Below are 19,365 nucleotides of genomic sequence, written 5' to 3'. Positions count from 1 at the left end.
TTTATTTTTTTTACATTCATAAAACCCGGCACACATTTATTTCTGTATATTCATTCTATTGTTTGTACATTTTGGTTGCATGATTCAATTATTCCTTTATATTTTGCTATCTTAATTTCCATTCTGGTAAAGGGACTATGGAGAATAATACTCAAGAACTTTAGAATCAAAAATACTTTCTTCTTAGAGTAACTGAGCTATAGTCAACACTATACTTCTAAACACTTGATCCAAACAGTCTTCGTTTACATTTCGTATTATTTTAGACTAAATACTCTTGACTCATACAGTTATCATGTTGACCTACTTTCTTATTATAGATAAAAATTATATAACCTAAAAATTTGGAATGAGCTTTACACTGTACAGAATTGTCACTTTTGAGCGTTATACTACATCTACTAAAATATCTGTAATTTTGAAATATTTGCGAATTGTACTTTAATATTTTAAAGGCATCTTTTTGATACCTTAAATATTAAGAAAAGAAACAAAATTTTTCGATCTTTTTCAAACCGATATAGTGATTTTCTCAGAGTTATATTTCAATCAATAAATGCTTGCAAAAATTTTAATATTAAATATATATCCTGCATATATCATATGTTATTAGCTTCAATATTTCAAGCTTTATGAAATTTATGAAATCAATGATACATCTGAGGATGTCTTCTTGTGAAAAAAGAGAATATTAAAAGAACCATCACTACACAACTAAAATTAGACTACTTAAATCCTCGCGAATCCACAACTGTAACTATCCTCGCCTAAAACAAAATACTTTGTTTATGTGCAAAAGTATACATTGGAGAAATTGAATTAAGCCTATGATTAATGGAACACAAGAAGCGCAATACAGTAGGCTACACTTAACAATAACAGAATAGCAAAAAACTATCAGATACATGATCCTTTTCAACAAAACGTTGACACAAAAAATGTACACGTTGTTTGTTCAATAAACAAACGTTGTTTTGTTCAACAAACGTTGAACAAAATGTTGAACAAAATAGTTTAGTATCCTGACACCAATAAAGATATAGACTGTCAATTGAACGCCATCTGAAACACACTGTCTAAATTTGTTATTTGGTCAGTTGACCAATTAAAAATGTGAGTTTAGTTATCAATGATCCGTGGCATGAACATGATATATCACCACATCAGGATTAGTATGTCATTTGTTCACATCCTGTTTTATATCTGATACCCCTAAAAATACTAACTACAATGCTAGTGAAACGTTAGAATGTTTCTACGAATTAACCAATTCATACCTAGAAACAGAATTTTAATTATAAATACACGTATAATAAAAATTTTCTAATAAGTACTGTTTATATAAATATATATAATAAAATGGATCTGTTTCGGTTTATTGAGGCTTATTTTCAATTGGTAAAGAATCAGGAAGATGGTATTACATATCTAGGAATATTTTAGTAATTTATTTTGGTAATATCAATTGACGATCAACTCCAGGAGTGTGCGCCGTAGCTTCATTCGTTCGGCGACAATGGCGGCAGACCTTGATCATTTTCAACAGCTTTTAAACATACTTCTTAGCACGGATAATGATGCCAGAACACGAGCAGAGGTGCGTATATTCCTTCTAATTTTGTCATATATATATTGCATGTATTAATTTACTTAGAAACGTAAGTAACATGAAACAAGATACTTGAATTGTCGAGCACGTTGCCAACGTGTTGTCAGAACTCGCATGTGGGTACCGTTTACCGATCATTCGTATTGAATTACAATTATAATTTCAAGTTTGTGATAAAATATCTTTATACAGCATTAACATAACTAATTTATGATAAAAGTAGTTAATGGTGGGATGTATACTGACAAGTGTTTAGAACAACCTAATAAAATCCAAAATGGTGTCGTGCAGTAACATGCACCCCGCCAATCTTTTACAATGTTCTGTATCAATTTTAATAAATTTTAATATAAATAGCATAAAAATCTAGTCTGTAATTTACATTTTTTAAGTATTTTTATCAATATTATAAAAGGACGATTTTCATTTGCATTATGTACTATGCGATATATAGCGTGACTACTTAACGAGATTTATAATTTGTGTATTTTGCTTTCCCGCCTACACACAACCATGTTCGGTTGGGTTTCCGACATTTCCGCACATGTTTAGATGCACATTTATAGTCACTTTATTGCCGTCTTTATAATTAATATTTATGTATCTGCTGTTTCGTTATATTTATTATGTATGTAGGATACAATATTAATAAACTGTATAAGTATGTGTCATTACGAAGTGACATGCGTTCCGTTTTTGTAACCATTTTGCCTGTATGCGCGCGCGCGCGCGCGCGTGTGTTGGGTGAGTGAATGAGCGATGTGTGTTTTAAGTTATAAGTCACCTTTTAAAGAAATTGATGCTTATTCTTATTAGTATGTTTTTTAATTTTATATAATTAAGTTATGAATTAATAGCAACTATTAATAATATATAAACATTATTTTCTATAATAAAATGTTTTAATTGACATATTAATTTAAATATATTAATTATATATATATATATATATAATATATTAATATATATATATATATTATTTATTATATTTCAAGTAAAATATTACTATGATCTTGTTTATGATATGTGACATTAGAATCCATAATACATCTGTTTATTATTTTAGGAGGCATATAACAATCTCCCAGTGGAAAGCAAGGTGACATTTCTTTTAACTTCATTATGCAATGCCACCCTTGCAGAAGAGATGCGTGCTATGGCTGCTGTTTTATTACGTCGTTTTTTTTCTTCAGAGTTTATGGACTTTTACACTAAAGTAATTATACCTTTATTTTATTGGTTTCAAATAACTTTGTAATTATGTATTATATTGTATAACAGAGATATAGTAACAACATTTCTTACTAATAGATATAGAAAACTGAAGACTAAAATAATTTCAAATCATATAATGGTTTTTGTGGTTTATGCCAACAACTATTGCCAATGAAAAATTGATCTTTTCTATTTTATAAATGATAAATTTTTGACACTTTTTCATTATGCTTATCAATATAATTTTGTTTCAAAGGACAAGATTCAGAATAATTTTTTTCTCTGCATATTTGCAGAATTCTATCAGTATTACTACGTTGAATTATAACTATACATGCACATTTATGATGGAGTATGTGTCAGTATGCGATGCCAGGTAACCACCACTTACCTACTGTTTCCTTAAACTTATCAGTGATTCGCAATCAACTCCTTCCAAGCTAGTATGGACGAGAGAAAAATTAGCTCTACCTTAACTTAATTCGTAAAAATTAATACTGTTTTGGTAGTTACTAATCAGGTTAAGACAGGATTAATTTTCTCTTGTCAAATGAAGCAAGTGTGACTTCACACACCTAACATCACTTTGCGTTCGATTCACCCATTATATAAAGTTGGTTACTATTGTTGCCAGCCGTTGCGATGCCATGTGTTGTTAGGAAGAACAGATACGCGGCTGCTAGACACTTTCGCGCACACTACCACAACCACGTACGTATAAGACAAATTCAATGTAGTACTAGCAAAAGTATTTTATGAATATCTTGGAAACTAAGACAGTCCGCATATACATGCAGAGGAAAAATTTATTCCAAATCTTGGCCCATACAACATTCATAAGTAATCAAAATCCGTGAGTAGGCCAACTTCTAAATAATTAGACATAAATTATTTTAATATTCATAATAAATAGATATATTTTTATATATGCATGTACAAAAAAACTTATTAGGTATGTAAATTTAGTGTAATTATCAGATTGAATCAAAGGTTATTACAATATACATTTAAATTCTATGTAAATAGATTGCCTAGTTCGTAGGAAAAAAATTTTCCTTTACATAGGGGTGTAATTTCAATAAATATAAAAAATGTTTTTATGAAAAAACCTAGTGTAATATTACTATGTTTCACTACTTTTTTGGTCATGTTAACACTTGTATTGCATCGTTATAATTTTAATTTAGATTTCACCAGAAGCACAGACTCAGTTAAAAGAACAAATTTTATTATCTGTTCAAAATGAACAGACAGAAACTATTCGACGTAAAGTTTGTGAGGTTGCAGCTGAAGTTGCACGAAATTTAATTGATGAAGATGGTAATAATCAATGGCCAGAATTTCTGCAGTTCTTATTCCAGTGTGCAAATAGTCCTCTACCAGCGCTAAAAGAAAGTGCACTTCGAATGTTCACGTAAGTTCATGGTAATATTTTATTTTCAAATACAATACTTTAAACGAGTCCCATTTTAAATGAAACATACGATTTTAAATTATAAATCTAACTTTGTATTATTTATTTATATATATAGATCCGTCCCAGGTGTATTTGGAAATCAACAGGCAAACTATCTTGACCTTATCAAACAAATGTTACAACAATCTATCATGGATTCTACAAATTTTGAGGTAATATAAATTTATATTATATTTTTACATAAATCTATTTTTCTTTTTTATTGTTTAATATGGAAGACAGATACACGAGATTTAAGTTGTTAAACTTCTTGTCACAAATTCTTCCTACAAAGAAATTGCCTTCTGATGACTGTGACTTGTAAAGTTTTAATTTACAGACAGATACGGGGCACACAAAAATTTAATGAATGTTATTCATATGTATCGGTTATTTTTACTTTTATTTATGTAAGGTTAAATTATTAAGAGTTTTATTTTAATATAAACATGATTATAATAAATTCTGTTATATAGGTCAGATTTCAAGCAGTAAGAGCAATTGGGGCCTTTATTATTTTACACGATAAAGAAGAAAATATACAGAAACACTTCTCAGAATTACTACCTGCAGTTATACAAGTAACTGCTCAGTCAGTAGAAGAACATACCGATGATTCTCTTCTGAAAGTTTTAATTGATTTGGCAGGATCAACGCCTAAATTCTTGAGATTACAACTAGAGACTATAATGGAAATGTGTATGAAAATATTTTCTAATGAAGATATGTCAGACTCATGGAGACAATTAGCATTAGAAGTATTAGTAACATTAGCAGAAACTGCTCCTGCAATGGTACGTAAAGTAGGCGGAAAATATATTGCATCTCTAGTACCATTAGTTCTAAAGATGATGACTGACATTGAAGAAGATGAAAAATGGAGTTTTTCTGATGAAATTGTTGATGAGGACAATGATAGTAATAATGTTGCTGCTGAAAGTGCTTTAGACAGATTAGCATGTGGATTGGGTGGTAAAACAATGTTACCACAAATTATTCAAAATATTCCTTCAATGTTGAATAACAGTGATTGGAAATATAGGTAAATACTTAGATATTTATTTTCATTTTTCCATCGTTATACCTTCACAGAAACGTCAGCATTTATATGTTTTGTGCAAATAATTGCGTTACATCTGTGATAGAGTAACGTCTGCAAGTTATTCTCTTTTCTATCTGTTGTTTTGACAGCTAGAAATTTGAGATACTTGTAGCTGTTCTTTCAAGAGAGTTGACAATAATACTTCAATATTGTCATAGTTTTAGAACAAACATCTATACTTCTACAAACTTATTATAGATTTAAAAAAATATTTGATGTAGCAGTACTAAATATTTCTATTTAGGCATGCAGCTCTTATGGCAATCTCAGCTGTTGGTGAAGGTTGTCATAAACAAATGGAAACAATATTACCTCAAATCATGGATGGAGTTATACAATATTTACAAGATCCTGTAAGTTTAACTATAATTGACAATTCAATTTAGAAGCCGTGAATGAAAGCCGCTATTATGCTTATTGTATGAACATGATAGCGTTATATTCATGGTAGAACAAAATAAAAGTTCGATATTTATTCACGTTATCGTTTTGATAATGTGTGTAATAAAATTCCGACTTTAGTGTTCCAGAGAGTTGACTATTTATTATTAAATAGTTATTGTATTGGATCATATAGAATTCATATCAAACTATTATGCGATGTTACGTTTTTCTTTCATTAAACGAATAAATTTGTTTTAGCATCCTCGTGTAAGATATGCCGCTTGCAATGCAGTAGGACAGATGTCAACTGATTTTGCACCGACATTTGAAAATAAATTCCATGATAAAGTTATTCCTGGATTATTGATGGTTTTGGATGATAATGCAAACCCAAGAGTTCAAGCTCATGCAGGAGCAGCACTTGTAAATTTCAGTGAGGATTGTCCAAAACATATATTGACACCATATTTAGATGCTATTATGGCCCAATTAGAATCAATACTTACTGCTAAATTCCAAGAATTAGTTGAAAAAGGCACTAAACTTGTTCTTGAACAAGTATGTATATTAATTATACGTTATTAACTAAATATGATACATTTATAATTTATGAATTAATATTGTTTATGATAGGTTGTTACAACTATTGCATCTGTAGCTGATACTTGTGAAGAACAGTTTGTAACATATTATGATAGGCTAATGCCATGTTTAAAGTATATCATTCAAAATGCTAATCAACAAGAGCACAAAATGCTACGTGGTAAAACAATTGAATGTGTGAGCCTTATAGGGCTTGCAGTTGGACCTGATAAGGTATAATAATACATACACCTGTAGTAAATTATAGCATAATGAGATGCTTCCATAATTTGTTCTAAATATTGGATTTAATTAAAGTTTTTGCGATTTTACAGTTTATTGCAGATGCCAGTGAAGTTATGGATATGTTATTAAAAACGCATTCAGAAGGAGATCTTCCAGATGATGATCCGCAAACAAGTTATCTCATATCTGCGTGGGCTCGAATTTGCAAAATTCTTGGTGAGCTGTTTAAAATCCTTTTATTCAATTTTTAATTCAAAATATGGAATTCATTTCATACGTAATATTTGAACAAAAATAACACTTTTTATCTTTTAAGGTAAATTATTTGAACAGTATTTGCCATTGGTAATGGGTCCAGTTTTACGTACAGCTGCCATGAAACCTGAAGTTGCTTTACTGGACAATGAAGATATGGAAGGCATAGAAGATCTTGACTGGGAATTCATTTCTCTTGGAGAACAACAAAACTTCGGAATTAAAACAGCTGGCTTGGAGGATAAAGCTTCTGCTTGTGAAATGTTAGTTTGTTATGCTCGAGAATTGAAAGAAGGCTTTGCAGATTATGCCGAAGAAGTAGTGCGGCTAATGGTTCCTATGTTGAAATTTTACTTCCACGATGGCGTTAGAACGGCAGCTGCGGCAAGTTTACCTTATCTCCTTGACTGTGCAAAAATAAAAGGTTAAACTACACACCGTATTGTCATTTTTATGTTATATAGTGTAAATAAACTTGCAAGGGTACATTATATAACTGGGTTACAGGTCCACAATATCTGGAAGGTATGTGGGCATATATCTATCCCGATCTTTTAAAAGCAATTGATACAGAACCAGAATCTGATGTCCTGTTGGAACTACTTTACTCTTTGGCCAGATGTATTGAAACACTCGGTGCTGGTTGCTTAGAAACACAACCCATGGCTGATCTTCTGCATATATTAGATAAATTACTTAATAAACATTTTGAAAGAGCAGTGGCCAGATTAGAAAAACGTAAGGATGAAGATTATGATGAGGTAGGATTTTATATAAAATTATAATTTTACATACATTTAGCATGTAATTAAAATTATTAGCATTTTTAATTAAAATTATTATAGGTTGTTGAAGAACAACTTGCTGACGAAGACGATGAAGATGTATATACGTTAAGTAAAATAGCAGATATTGTACATGCTGCACTTACCACTCACAAGTCTTCGTTCTTCCCATTCTTTGATCAAATTTGTGGACATTTTGCAAAATTGTTAAGTCCTGAGAGATCTTGGTCGGATCATCAATGGGCGTTATGTATCTTTGACGATGTGATACAATACGGTGGGCCTGATTGTGCAAAATATCAAGAATACTTTTTGCGACCAATGATACAATATGTATCGGATAAATCGGCAGAAGTTCGACAAGCAGCAGCTTATGGTTGCGGTGTTTTGGGTCAATATGGAGGAGAAGCATTTGCTCAAGCATGTGCAGAAGCCTTACCTAGGTTAATGGAAGTTATAAATGATCCAGAATCTAGATCGCCAGAAAATGTTAATCCTACTGAAAATGCTATTTCTGCAGTAACAAAAATTCTTAAGTATAACAATAAAGCAATTAATGTTGATGAAATTCTTCCCCATTGGTAAGTTGTAGATTCATTATGTATGCATGTTATACCAATAATCAGTTACTATAACACTTTTTTTTTTTATTATTTAAACATAGGCTTTCTTGGCTACCAGTAGTACAAGATGAAGATGAAGCACCCTATGTTTATGGATATCTTTGCGATTTAATTGAAGCAAATCATGTAGCGGTTTTAGGTCCAAATAATGCAAATCTACCTCGGCTAATAAGTTTCTTTGCAGAAGCATTACACAAAGATGCAGTATCTACGGATAATTCAGTTATGGGCAGAATTCTTAGTATCGTTAGACAAATAGAAGTATGTTACACAAATATTTATGTAAATCCTATAAAATTTTTTACGTTTTAATAATGTCATTTGTTTCAGAACAACGAGTCTATGTTCCAGGCATGCATAAACGCATTAACAGCAGATCAACAACAAGCATTACATAAGGCACTTCGTGCACAGCCTACTAATTAGTCACTTGTTTTTACCCCGAATTTTAACGCTTTAATATAAAAGAAAAAAAAACACATTTGCTTTAATAAAGCTTATCGTGAAATCACAGATTTTAGGTAGCTACATTATACCTATGGAACATTTGCTCCAGCCTAATAATGAAGAGACACTATACTGTATGTAACTATTTGACATAAATCGCATATTTGTTGATTATATTTCACTGATAGGTACAATAGTTGCTCCATTTTTTACTATTCAGAATTATTACAAATTACATAAAACAAAACTTATGCTCGTCACTACTCAATGAAGTGTGATATGTTGCACATAAGTTTAGAAAAATAAATTTAATTAAATTGCATGAGTGAGTTCGCACTGACGAAATTTTGAAAAATAATTTACTTTCACATCATTTATAAAGATACGATATGATGTATATATGTGGACGTATTCTTAACGTAGCAAAATTAGTACAAGACTACATTTTCCGCCATTGAGAGCCGAACGATGCTAAATTTTTTTAATGTGGCTTTGTAAATTGCGTAGTATTCTAAATATTAATTATAGCTTTGTTCTGCGAACATGAAAGTGCTTATAGTTTTGTCACTGCGATCTCTAATTCGTCCCAATTATCTGCATTCTGAAGTTATTTTTTTGGCAGAATAATAAAACTGCGAAAAGTGAAAAATAGACTGGAAAAATACCAACTCATTGCCATCAAATGATGGTAGAACATATTGTGATTTAGGTATTTTTATTATTAAATTTAGGTACAGTAAATGTTATTTAATAATAATCGATAATATTACAGTGTTGAAGTTAGATGAAACTGTATACGAATGTCTTTTGAACGAAACGTAATGAACTTCAAAAAGTTTTAAGTCTCAAATGATATTGTAATATGTGGTACATTAAATTACCTGCTAATTCTACCTTGTCGAATTGTATTAAAAGAGACGTATATATTTTCAGTTTTGATATAAATTGTACTTGATCTTGTAATTTTACAGCTAATTTACATTGATTTATTACGCTTATTTAGCTGTAATTTTACACTTGTTTTATTATCGTATCATCTGCAGAAAAAAAAAATGATAATGCTGGGCATTACGTTTCTTCCAATTATTGTGTAATACCAATATAAATTGAGAACAGTGATGTTAAGAACAAAATGAATGCAATTACAATCTCCTGTTCTTATTGCTATTTATTTGTACACAATAATTAACACAATGTTTACTATTGCATACAAATTTGCAGTGGAAAATATACCCCATATAAAATTTGCGGCTAGTTGCAAAATAAAATCCTCTTAAAAATCTTTTTTAATACAACATATATAAGGAAATAGAAATAATGATTGAACATTTATTTGTATATATATATATATATCTCAAAGTATATAAATAGTATACAAGTACATAACGTTTAATTACATAAATGTAATTATCATTGATCAGTGATAGGCACTTCTCAATTATTTCATGAAGACCAACGTAAAAATTTTATGAAAAAAATACAATGTGCGACTGTAAACAGCTCATTACGACTCAATGAAGGACTGTTTGTGCGATGTATTATGATAAAATAATGTAGAAACAAAATTAATATGAAAAAAGGAAAATTATAATTCTTATAATTATATAGAGATTATTTTAAAGTTATTATTAATTAAAATAAATCTCAGCTTTTTAATTAATTGTTTTGCTTCACCTTTGGAAACTATATTTTCTACCTGACAAAAGTGATGCGTGTTGTGTAGTTCTCCAATCATAATTGTAATTAAATTACGTTTAATATTTCAAATTTAATAAAATTAAAATTTTCCGTGGTAGCATGCATCTGGCCAATTTTTTAAAAAATTTTGTTTAAAAACTGGCTGTATGATACTTGAATCAGTTTTTTGGCCCAGATTTGATATATTGTTAGTACACATCTTGGACAATGATTTATTAAATAAATAAGTGCGTTTTGTTACATGACATTTACAGTTATTGACAGTGATGATGTATATGTAGTTAGAGGACCCATGTTTATTTTTAATGAAAAATACCTCAAATTCAACTCAATATCGGGCTGTACATTTTTTTATTTCCATATATGTAATTTATAATACAAATTGAAACGTGATTTCATTGCAAAATTGTAAATAATGAGCACTCATTAGTAAACAATCTAAAAGTATTCACTAACTGTATATAAAGTTTAGACACAATGAGTAATCCACCTGGCGAGCAATTTTCTCTTAAGAGTTTATCGATCAGATAATTTGCAAAAAACTCACGCAATTTGTGATTAATTTTATGTTTATAGCTACACGTTCCTGCTTCAATCTGTTTCGAGTAATTTATTTGTAACGTATCGTCTTGTAGGTGATAGGTCAGTCGGACAACATTTAATCGACGTACGTATGAATTCAAATTTTATACAAATGTAACATTTTTTATTGTTCATACATTTTGTATCAAACAGACATTGCATCATTTATGACATACTACTTCATCGTTAAAGTTATTAAATTAAGTTAGAAAAAGAAACAATACGATGCGTTACATATACATATGATATACACAAATATATGTATAGATTTTTGTATTTTTAATGTCATTTAGATAATTTCACATCCTAAATAAATCCTTTACATTCTTTACAAGAAACTATTCTACTACAAATAACATATTAATGAACACAGTATTTTCTAAATAAAAGTCATGAGTTTTACAATTATCCTACAAAAAAATTCGTCTTTTTCAATATTGGTTTAGCTTAAAAACAAATGTGGTATTGCACATTATAATAATAATGTTACTTTATTATTGTTACAAATTCGTATTTTACTTAAAAATAAAAGAGCGATATATTTACAAAATATTATCTCGCATTGTGCATGAATAAGCTTATTTCAACATTGATTCGAATAAATGTTTTACCGACGTGACTATAAAACTAGGGTGCCCAAAATGTGATTTGGCGTAATTTATTGCAGAGGTCGTGGAAATTTCCATTAAAATGTTTCGTATAGAATCCGTAATAACGAAGTTCGCAAGATATGATTATTTTAATCATGCTCACTATTGTTTATTGTTAAAAATTATAATTTTTTCATACTGTTCTTTAAAATATAATTATAAAATTATTGATTGCCCATCTTTAATATAAAAAAACAATTAATTTATTCTCTCGTACAGACGCATGCTAAGGGAAGCAAATATATCATGCACCATGTTTTCTTAATTAAATGCGTAATATGCGCATGTGATATTACAAGTATGTATGTGACGTTTTTGATCATCCGATATTACGTCGTCATTTTCCCCCTCTTTCGTATCCGGCGCTTATTCTATCGTGAGCATCTAAGCATGCACATACACCGAGTATTTTAAGCGCTTTTTATACAATAGAAGTGACATAATCTATTGTGTGGAATTGATTTTTATTTAATCGTGTTATATTCAATTTGCAATTGTTAGTTCCCTTTTCTCGGTGGTTAAGAAGTACACACGGCGTAGCTGTCATTTTGAAAACGTATGTTACCTTAAAGCACAAGTTTCGAAAATAGCCATTTTCTTTTCTAGAATGGCTTTTACGCGGTAATTTCAAAAGATCATTTTTTTTGCGCTAATAAGTCACTTCTACATTCCAATGATCTTATCCGTAAAAATTTTTAATCATTTTCGACCCGATTTAATAAACTAATGAAAAATAATGACATTTATGTAATGATGGAATATCGATATCACCGTTTTATCTTACAATCAATAAAATAAATTACTTTATCTAGTTTTAGGCAAACCTAATTCTCATAAATTTATTAAATAGCATTTACTTTTCCAATAAAGATGCAAAGAAAGAGAATTCCGGTTCGGATCATTGAGAGCATGGTATTTCTGTACTTTTATTTTCAGTACATGTGGAAACAAAACTAGATTTAAATAAAGGTATTGGTATATACGGCTTCTTGCCCTCATTCGTAATTCCCGTGTTCCTCTTAACTTGAAATGCACATACCTACACTACGCTACTTTGTGGTTCATTACCTGGGGTTCATAGTGCTGTTATTCGGCCCTGGATGTATGTTGAAGCGCGTGCAGTATGTAGATATCTCTGACAAGTGTCGTGATGGGCATCTGCTGGGTCAGCTATTAAATAATATATAATAGTGGTTTAAAAAGTGAAATATCTATTACATCTTGTACTAATTTGTTTCATAAGTTATACTGTAAAACAAGTTCTATAAAAACCCGTCAAACTCTACAAATTCAAGACTTCTAACGGAACTCTTCGATTTTTCGTCATATCGTGTTACTTGTCGTTGTAGTAGTCGTGTGTAATAAAATTAGGGCGTGAAAAGGTTCGTTTAGTTCAATTGAATGTTTTTAAAATTTGAAAAGGTAATACATGTAACAATAAAAAGTACATATGACGACAGATTATCGAAAGCCGGGTCAACAAGTTACTTATTGTAACGTTCCTTGTATCGTTAAATTATTATCACTCCACAGGTATTGTATTTGTGATTCATACTGTTACGTTACATTTTGTTTCATGTATTCTTCTTTTTTAATTTTAGAACATATTTTGCGACATGTTAATGGTTTGCACAAAGTGAACGATATCTATAAAATTTCATTAAATAATTGAGTGTAATAACACCAAACATGATTGATATACACCAAATTTTAAAACTATAATGATATACATGCACAGACCTGTGCTAATGACATTTGTCAATAATTTTAAAATAATGTAAAAAAACCAGGTAAACTGTTGTTACTTTTCTGTAGGTTACTAACTGTAATATATGTATAAAATAACATGTTTAGGTGTAATTTAAATAGAATTAATATTTTTTAAATTAATTTAAACAATATTCTTATTTTAAATTAAATTTTACAAAATGCTTTGATAAATATTTCCAAATTTGTTTCTGTTTCTGTTTCTATTACACTTAATATACGCAAACCCTGTGTTACTAAATAGTTGCATTGTGATATAATTAGTAATGGTAAAATAAATTAACATCCTGTATGTTTTTTTAACAGGATTTATATGGGCCTGACATTGGCACAATAGAAAATGTCTAGAAAGCGTGCTAGAGAAGAAACTATGTTGAATTCTACATCATCTTCAAATATTCAAAATGGAGAAGATGCATCTTGTTCTGTGAGTATTATTGTACATTTGAAATTTAATTTATTTTTAATATTATATTATTTATATTTTAATGTTTTGTTTTCATTATTAAACAATATAATTTAGCATTTCATACAAAGAATGTTTAATATATTTTAAAGGCATTTGTGAATTAAAAAACATAATCCAATCATTGATAAATAATTGTTATTATATTTAATATTTGATTTTAGAACATATTATCAGTGTAATATTATTATATACAATGTTATTCTATATGTTAGTTTTACTTCAAACAATACAAAGTTTATGTGTAAATCAAGTTGTAAGATCAGAAAGTAATCCTTAATCATTTAGAGATAATATGTTTTAATGTCATAACCAATATGTGGAAACATGTATTTTTAATGATAATGACATGACGTGATGTAAGATCAACATATCTGAACTGATATATTGCAGATACTTTATTCTTTAAATAGTCTTGTTGGAATGTTTCACAAGCAAATACATTAATATAAGGTTTGAATTATATTATACTTTGCAATATAACTGGAACAAAAAGAATTTAAAAAAAATTATTTTTTTATTTTATTAAAAAAAAAGTAGTTTGAAATTGTGGAATAGTCACCAAAATTATTAAAATTTGGTATACAAGAAATTTGTCACTTAAATTAATTAGCATTGTTTATAAAATACATTTTTTAAAAACATTAACAGATGGTGACAATGACTTGGGGGACCAATAGGACATCAAATAATGACTCAGGTCAAATTTCACTGAAAAAATATAATAGTGAAATTTCTATTTTCCACAAAGAACTTCCAGTGAGTTTAATTTTTTTTTTTTTAATAATTTTAATCATATTAAACATGCAATTAAATTCAAAAACTTTTATTTTAGTTTTAAACACAAATAAAAGTATTCTATGTATGTTGTATTTAAAATGCAATAAACAGAAAATATACCAACCAATTGTATTGTTGACCTTTTTATAAATAAATTGTTATTATATGCTCCAGTTATTACTGCTTAAAAATTAGGGAGATGTTCCTAAACAAATGCTTACCTTTATTAATTTTTGTTAATTATAATTTATATTCATATATGTTTACACATTCACATAGCTTTCAAAATGTAATTCCTATTATTGTATTTCTATTTTAATCAATTCATTTCAGTCGATTTTTAAGGAAGCTCCCTTTAGCGATGATCCTGAAGCACTTGCTGAAAGGAATGCATGTGATTATAATATCCGTATTACATTAAAAATGGCAAAAGGTGGTAAAGGTTAGTTTGAATAAAAGTCAATGCAATATTTTGTAACAAATAATAGCAAAAAATTATAAAACCTTATTTAAGATGTTGATAAGTAATGTGATTTATATTTAGCTCCTAGAAAAGTCAGAGTATATGCAGATGGTATTTATGATTTATTTCATCAAGGACATGCACGACAACTCTTACAAGCAAAAAATATTTTCCCTAATGTATACCTGATTGTGGGAGGTATGGAAAATTAATTTTAATTTCTTTGAATGTAATAAGTGAAAAATTATGTAATATAGCATAAAATGTATAATTTGTATAATACTGCAGTTTGTAATGATGAACTAACACACAGTAAGAAAGGGAGAACTGTCATGACAGATATTGAAAGGTATGATGCAGTAAGACATTGTCGATATGTTGATGAAGTAGTTAGAGATGCTCCTTGGGAATTGGATGATGAATTTCTTACAAAACATAAGGTAAAATCAACTATATAATTACTATTTTTGTAGATATGTTTATGGAATATTAGCAAATTAATGCTTATTGTTGCAGATTGACTTTGTAGCGCATGATGACATACCCTACATGACAGATAATAGTACAGACGTTTATGCTGCACTAAAAGCTAAAGGCATGTTTGTAGCCACACAAAGGACAGAAGGAGTATCCACATCAGATATTGTAGCCAGAATAGTTAAAGATTATGATATGTATGTAAGAAGAAACCTTGCACGAGGTTATAGTGCCAAAGAACTTAATGTTTCGTTTCTCAGTGTAAGTTCGTGTTACTTAAGTGTGTGTGTAATGTTATGACTATATACATATGTATATACACTTTATGCTAAATAGTCCACCATTGTAGGAAAAGAAATTCCGGTTACAAAATAAATTCGACGATTTAAAAGATAAAGGTAAACGTGTCATAGAAAATATTGGTGAAAAGCGTATAGATATGATTAGCAAATGGGAAGAAAAATCTCGAGATTTTATCGATGCTTTTCTACTATTATTTGGCAGAGAGGGCAGATTGGTGAGTAGTATTTACAAAAAAATTGTGTTAGTAATTATTTTGTAATAAATATAAAGAGTACATTAGGAAATATGCATTAAAATGAAATAAACAATATATTGATCATTTGATAATTAATTATTTTTTCCAATGTCAATCAGTAATTATCAAGCTTCTTTTAAGGAAATAGATTTACAAGTGTAAATATATTTACTATAAAAAACTTGCAAAACACAATTCTTTATTTATAAATGTGTATATGTGTATTATAAGATTACTACATATTTATTATTAAAGTTGAAAAGAAGGTATAAAATTTTACTTTCTTTTTATTGATAGTCAACAATTTGGAACGAAAGTAAAGGTCGTTTGATGCAAGCGCTATCTCCTCCTGCAAGTCCAAAAAGGGATGGCAGTCCAAATGGCAGTAATAGCAGCAATAATGATGAAGATCAGATAAGGTACATCACAGCATTCGAGTCAATTGACTAACATGCAACATCTCTTCATTCTGTACTGCTTCTCTATGAAAACCTTCAATACTTCACACCACCCATTTGCAGCATGTTATGTTAGTATACAGTCCCCATGTTGTTAAATACATTAGATTAATTTTAAGCAATAATACACGATGTAATCTAATGCTTGTTGTTGAAGGTGCGTTCAATTTTCTTTATTCTGTGCTTCAATATAAATATTGTATAGTATTGTCATAAAAATCTCTGTTTAAATAGAATGCAAATGTGAAATGCAAACATGTATATTTATCGTGTGTTTGTAATTAATGTATTTGTATTATGTTACAGTCCACCACCAAAAAAGACTGGTCGCTTCGAATTTTCACGGAATAATTATTACTTAAGCGACGATTATAGCGACGATGAGGTGGAAAATTTGTACTCCAAATAACAACTTATTTTCCCAGAATAGCATTCTAACCAAATATATTGTATAATCTCTTCAAGAATGTATAGAGATGTTTTCATACAGCCATATAATCTGCTGATATGAATTATAATGCTATGCTTAATAGTCTTTGTATGGTATGATTCCATACTATACATAATATAAAATTGCCTGTATGGTGTAGAAATTCAATTCAATTATAAATTATAATATATAGATTAGAATATGTATTATTAATATACACAATGACATACAGAAATTTAATACGCCTGTTACGACTATTCTCAAGAATTTTTTATTCTCATTACTTGCAATTTTAAGGATTCCTATGTTACGAACGATAGTTTATTATATATTTTGAATTTTATAATTCTTACTAATTTTGTATAACATTTTTTACAAGTTACCTCATAATTAATTACTTAAATAATGTTATATACAGGGGGAATATCGTAATATGACGATTTCAAATATCAAATAAATTATTTGTTGTACAAAAAACTATTTCAAATAAATATCATGTGGTTTCCAGAGGCACTATAATTGGTTTCGTATTATTTTGTTTTTTTTTTTTATTACTGATATAAAGGTCACTTTCAGCTTTTTAAATGGAGTGACTCATATTTTTTCAAAATTCTAAAATAAATAATTAGTGAGTTATTCTCACATAAATTATCTTACATTAATGATAGCAGGTCATATTGGTAAATACAGTCCTTGTTAGATGTTAGATATTCTTAATCAATTAAGCTTAGTAAGTTGTACACGAAAAAGGTCTTACTTTTGCAATGTTTGTAACAGCAAGAATTATTAGTCATTCCATTTCAAAAACTGAAAGTCACTTTCAAATCTCAATAAAAAAGCGAAATAATCTAAAACTGATTACAGTACTGTATGTCCCTCTGGAAGATATGCAACTCGTATTCGAAACTCTTTTTCATATATCAAATGATTTACAAGTTATTTGAAATTACCATGTTACGGGTTTCACCCTGCATACAGTCAATAATACTTCTGTTTCAGTATATATTAAATTATACTTCAATTTTCAAATAAATGTTCAACATATTTTTCAAATGATCTATTTTGATAAATATAGATAAAATGTATGATACAAGTATTATTTATTCTAATTTTTGGTATGTACCAACTCTGTTAATAATGTATAATTCCAGGCTAACTATGTTAGGTGAGCTTCAGATATAAATCTGAAGTCGAACGAATCTAGACCATCTATAAAACAAAATGTATGTTTGTATAAATTAATAACTTTCTGCTTCTTAAGATGTATCAATGGTGTTTGAGTTCGATATCTTTAATTTAAATACATATAGAATGTGCCTTTTTAAAGCATGTAAGAAAATTGTTAAAGTATGATAATCTTTGTTTCTCTGGTGCATAAATTAGTAACATGTAATAAGACTAGTACTTGCAATCTTTTTTAATATCTGCATCTCATAATGGTTGGACACGCACAGTTCTATAAGCAAAGAAACAAATTTATGCAATTTAAAAATTTTTCCTTTAAGATTAGAAATCATGTACAATACAAAATTAAATTGTATATTTTTAAAGCGAAATATATCCATAGTAATATCAGACGTCATGTCTGCTTAAATATGAACACAAAATGTAATAATCAACATGCGTGTTCCATGCTATTTGTATGAGGTTATAAACTAGTAGAAGTTATTTAGTGAAATACTTCGAATTGTTTGTGAGATTCATTGAATAAGATTAATCAGTTGTGTATTAAATATAAGTAATGTATTTTGACTTATTTATAGGTCACTATAAAATTAGTTTATATATTTATATCCTTTGAGTATATGTGTTTTCTTTTAGTATAAGTGGTTAGAAATACTCCATTTATGAACAATTTATTACATTGTCAATAACATATATTTACAATGTAAACACGTCATTACTTTTGACTGTAATAAAAACTATTGATAAAATTTGTATATTTTCAATGTGTAGAAATATGAAGTGTAATTCCTATTATCTCCTTAAATGTCCATTGAGTATTGCACTGTTAAATTTTGAATTTTTATTTCTTTCAATGAGTAAGTGCATGTAATCATTAAAATTTATATAGATTTTCTATCGTTTCAAAAACTCAAATTATTCACTAAAGAAATATGGCGAAGATTTGTCAATGTTACCAAATGTTTTGCTCGAAGAACATAATTTGAGCTACTTAATTTTATATAATTTTTTCTGCCATATAATAAAGTGTGACTTTCTATTATATATTTATTAATTGATAAGTATACAACTTTGAAATTATTATTATTTGTATAATTTACTAATTTCTTTTAATATAGAAACACGTAATTGATATCGATACAAATTGGTACACAGGACACTTAACAT

The 19,365-nt window shown here is 28.7% G+C and overlaps 2 protein-coding genes and 1 non-coding gene across 13 annotated transcripts; all 3 read left to right on the top strand.

Moving 5' to 3' along the window:
* The first annotated feature begins 1,489 nt into the window (after window positions 1-1,489).
* Karybeta3 (karyopherin beta 3) lies at window positions 1,490-10,313 on the top strand. The gene is made up of 14 exons (XM_076308460.1): window positions 1,490-1,597; window positions 2,676-2,825; window positions 4,012-4,238; window positions 4,357-4,453; window positions 4,757-5,322; window positions 5,627-5,735; window positions 6,025-6,324; window positions 6,400-6,582; window positions 6,684-6,810; window positions 6,911-7,273; window positions 7,357-7,610; window positions 7,695-8,215; window positions 8,299-8,518; window positions 8,588-10,313. The coding sequence occupies exons 1-14, from the start codon at window positions 1,517-1,519 to the stop codon at window positions 8,681-8,683; spliced, it is 3,294 nt and encodes a 1,097-aa protein (XP_076164575.1). The 5' UTR covers window positions 1,490-1,516; the 3' UTR covers window positions 8,684-10,313.
* LOC143146493 (small Cajal body-specific RNA 8) lies at window positions 4,514-4,641 on the top strand. The gene has a single exon (XR_012991978.1).
* Window positions 10,314-12,004: 1,691 nt separating the features above from the next.
* LOC143145263 (putative choline-phosphate cytidylyltransferase) lies at window positions 12,005-18,107 on the top strand. 11 transcript variants are annotated; one of them, XM_076308462.1, is made up of 12 exons: window positions 12,717-13,016; window positions 13,095-13,167; window positions 13,236-13,424; window positions 13,708-13,828; window positions 14,519-14,626; window positions 14,981-15,089; window positions 15,192-15,308; window positions 15,399-15,550; window positions 15,627-15,848; window positions 15,937-16,104; window positions 16,423-16,544; window positions 16,890-18,107. In XM_076308462.1, exons 4-12 carry the CDS (start codon window positions 13,742-13,744, stop codon window positions 16,990-16,992), a joined length of 1,188 nt encoding a protein of 395 aa, XP_076164577.1. In that variant the 5' UTR covers window positions 12,717-13,016; window positions 13,095-13,167; window positions 13,236-13,424; window positions 13,708-13,741; the 3' UTR covers window positions 16,993-18,107. The 11 variants fall into 11 exon arrangements, 10 of the variants coding, with proteins under 10 accessions (XP_076164582.1, XP_076164580.1, XP_076164585.1 ...); XM_076308467.1 differs by lacking the exons at window positions 12,717-13,016; window positions 13,095-13,167; window positions 13,236-13,424 and adding exons at window positions 12,005-12,190; window positions 12,505-12,603; XM_076308464.1 differs by lacking the exons at window positions 12,717-13,016; window positions 13,095-13,167 and adding an exon at window positions 12,587-12,603.
* The last annotated feature ends 1,258 nt before the right edge of the window (window positions 18,108-19,365 follow it).

This window comes from Ptiloglossa arizonensis, chromosome 4 (genome assembly GCF_051014685.1).
Source record: "Ptiloglossa arizonensis isolate GNS036 chromosome 4, iyPtiAriz1_principal, whole genome shotgun sequence".
Lineage (NCBI taxonomy): Eukaryota > Metazoa > Arthropoda > Insecta > Hymenoptera > Colletidae > Ptiloglossa > Ptiloglossa arizonensis.
Note: the sequence above shows the minus strand (reverse complement) of the source record. Positions and strands in the feature narration are given on the sequence as shown.

Excerpts from the sequence above, each read along its gene's own strand:
- Karybeta3 (XM_076308460.1), top strand. The coding sequence starts at position 1,517 with ATGGCGGCAGACCTTGATCATTTTCAACAGCTTTTAAACATACTTCTT. Across the intron at positions 6,325-6,399 it reads CTAAACTTGTTCTTGAACAA|GTTGTTACAACTATTGCATC; the intron begins GTATGTATATTA and ends TGTTTATGATAG. Across the intron at positions 8,519-8,587 it reads GTATCGTTAGACAAATAGAA|AACAACGAGTCTATGTTCCA; the intron begins GTATGTTACACA and ends CATTTGTTTCAG.
- LOC143145263 (XM_076308465.1), top strand. The coding sequence starts at position 13,742 with ATGTCTAGAAAGCGTGCTAGAGAAGAAACTATGTTGAATTCTACATCA. Across the intron at positions 13,829-14,518 it reads GAGAAGATGCATCTTGTTCT|ATGGTGACAATGACTTGGGG; the intron begins GTGAGTATTATT and ends AAACATTAACAG. Across the intron at positions 15,849-15,936 it reads TTAATGTTTCGTTTCTCAGT|GAAAAGAAATTCCGGTTACA; the intron begins GTAAGTTCGTGT and ends CCACCATTGTAG.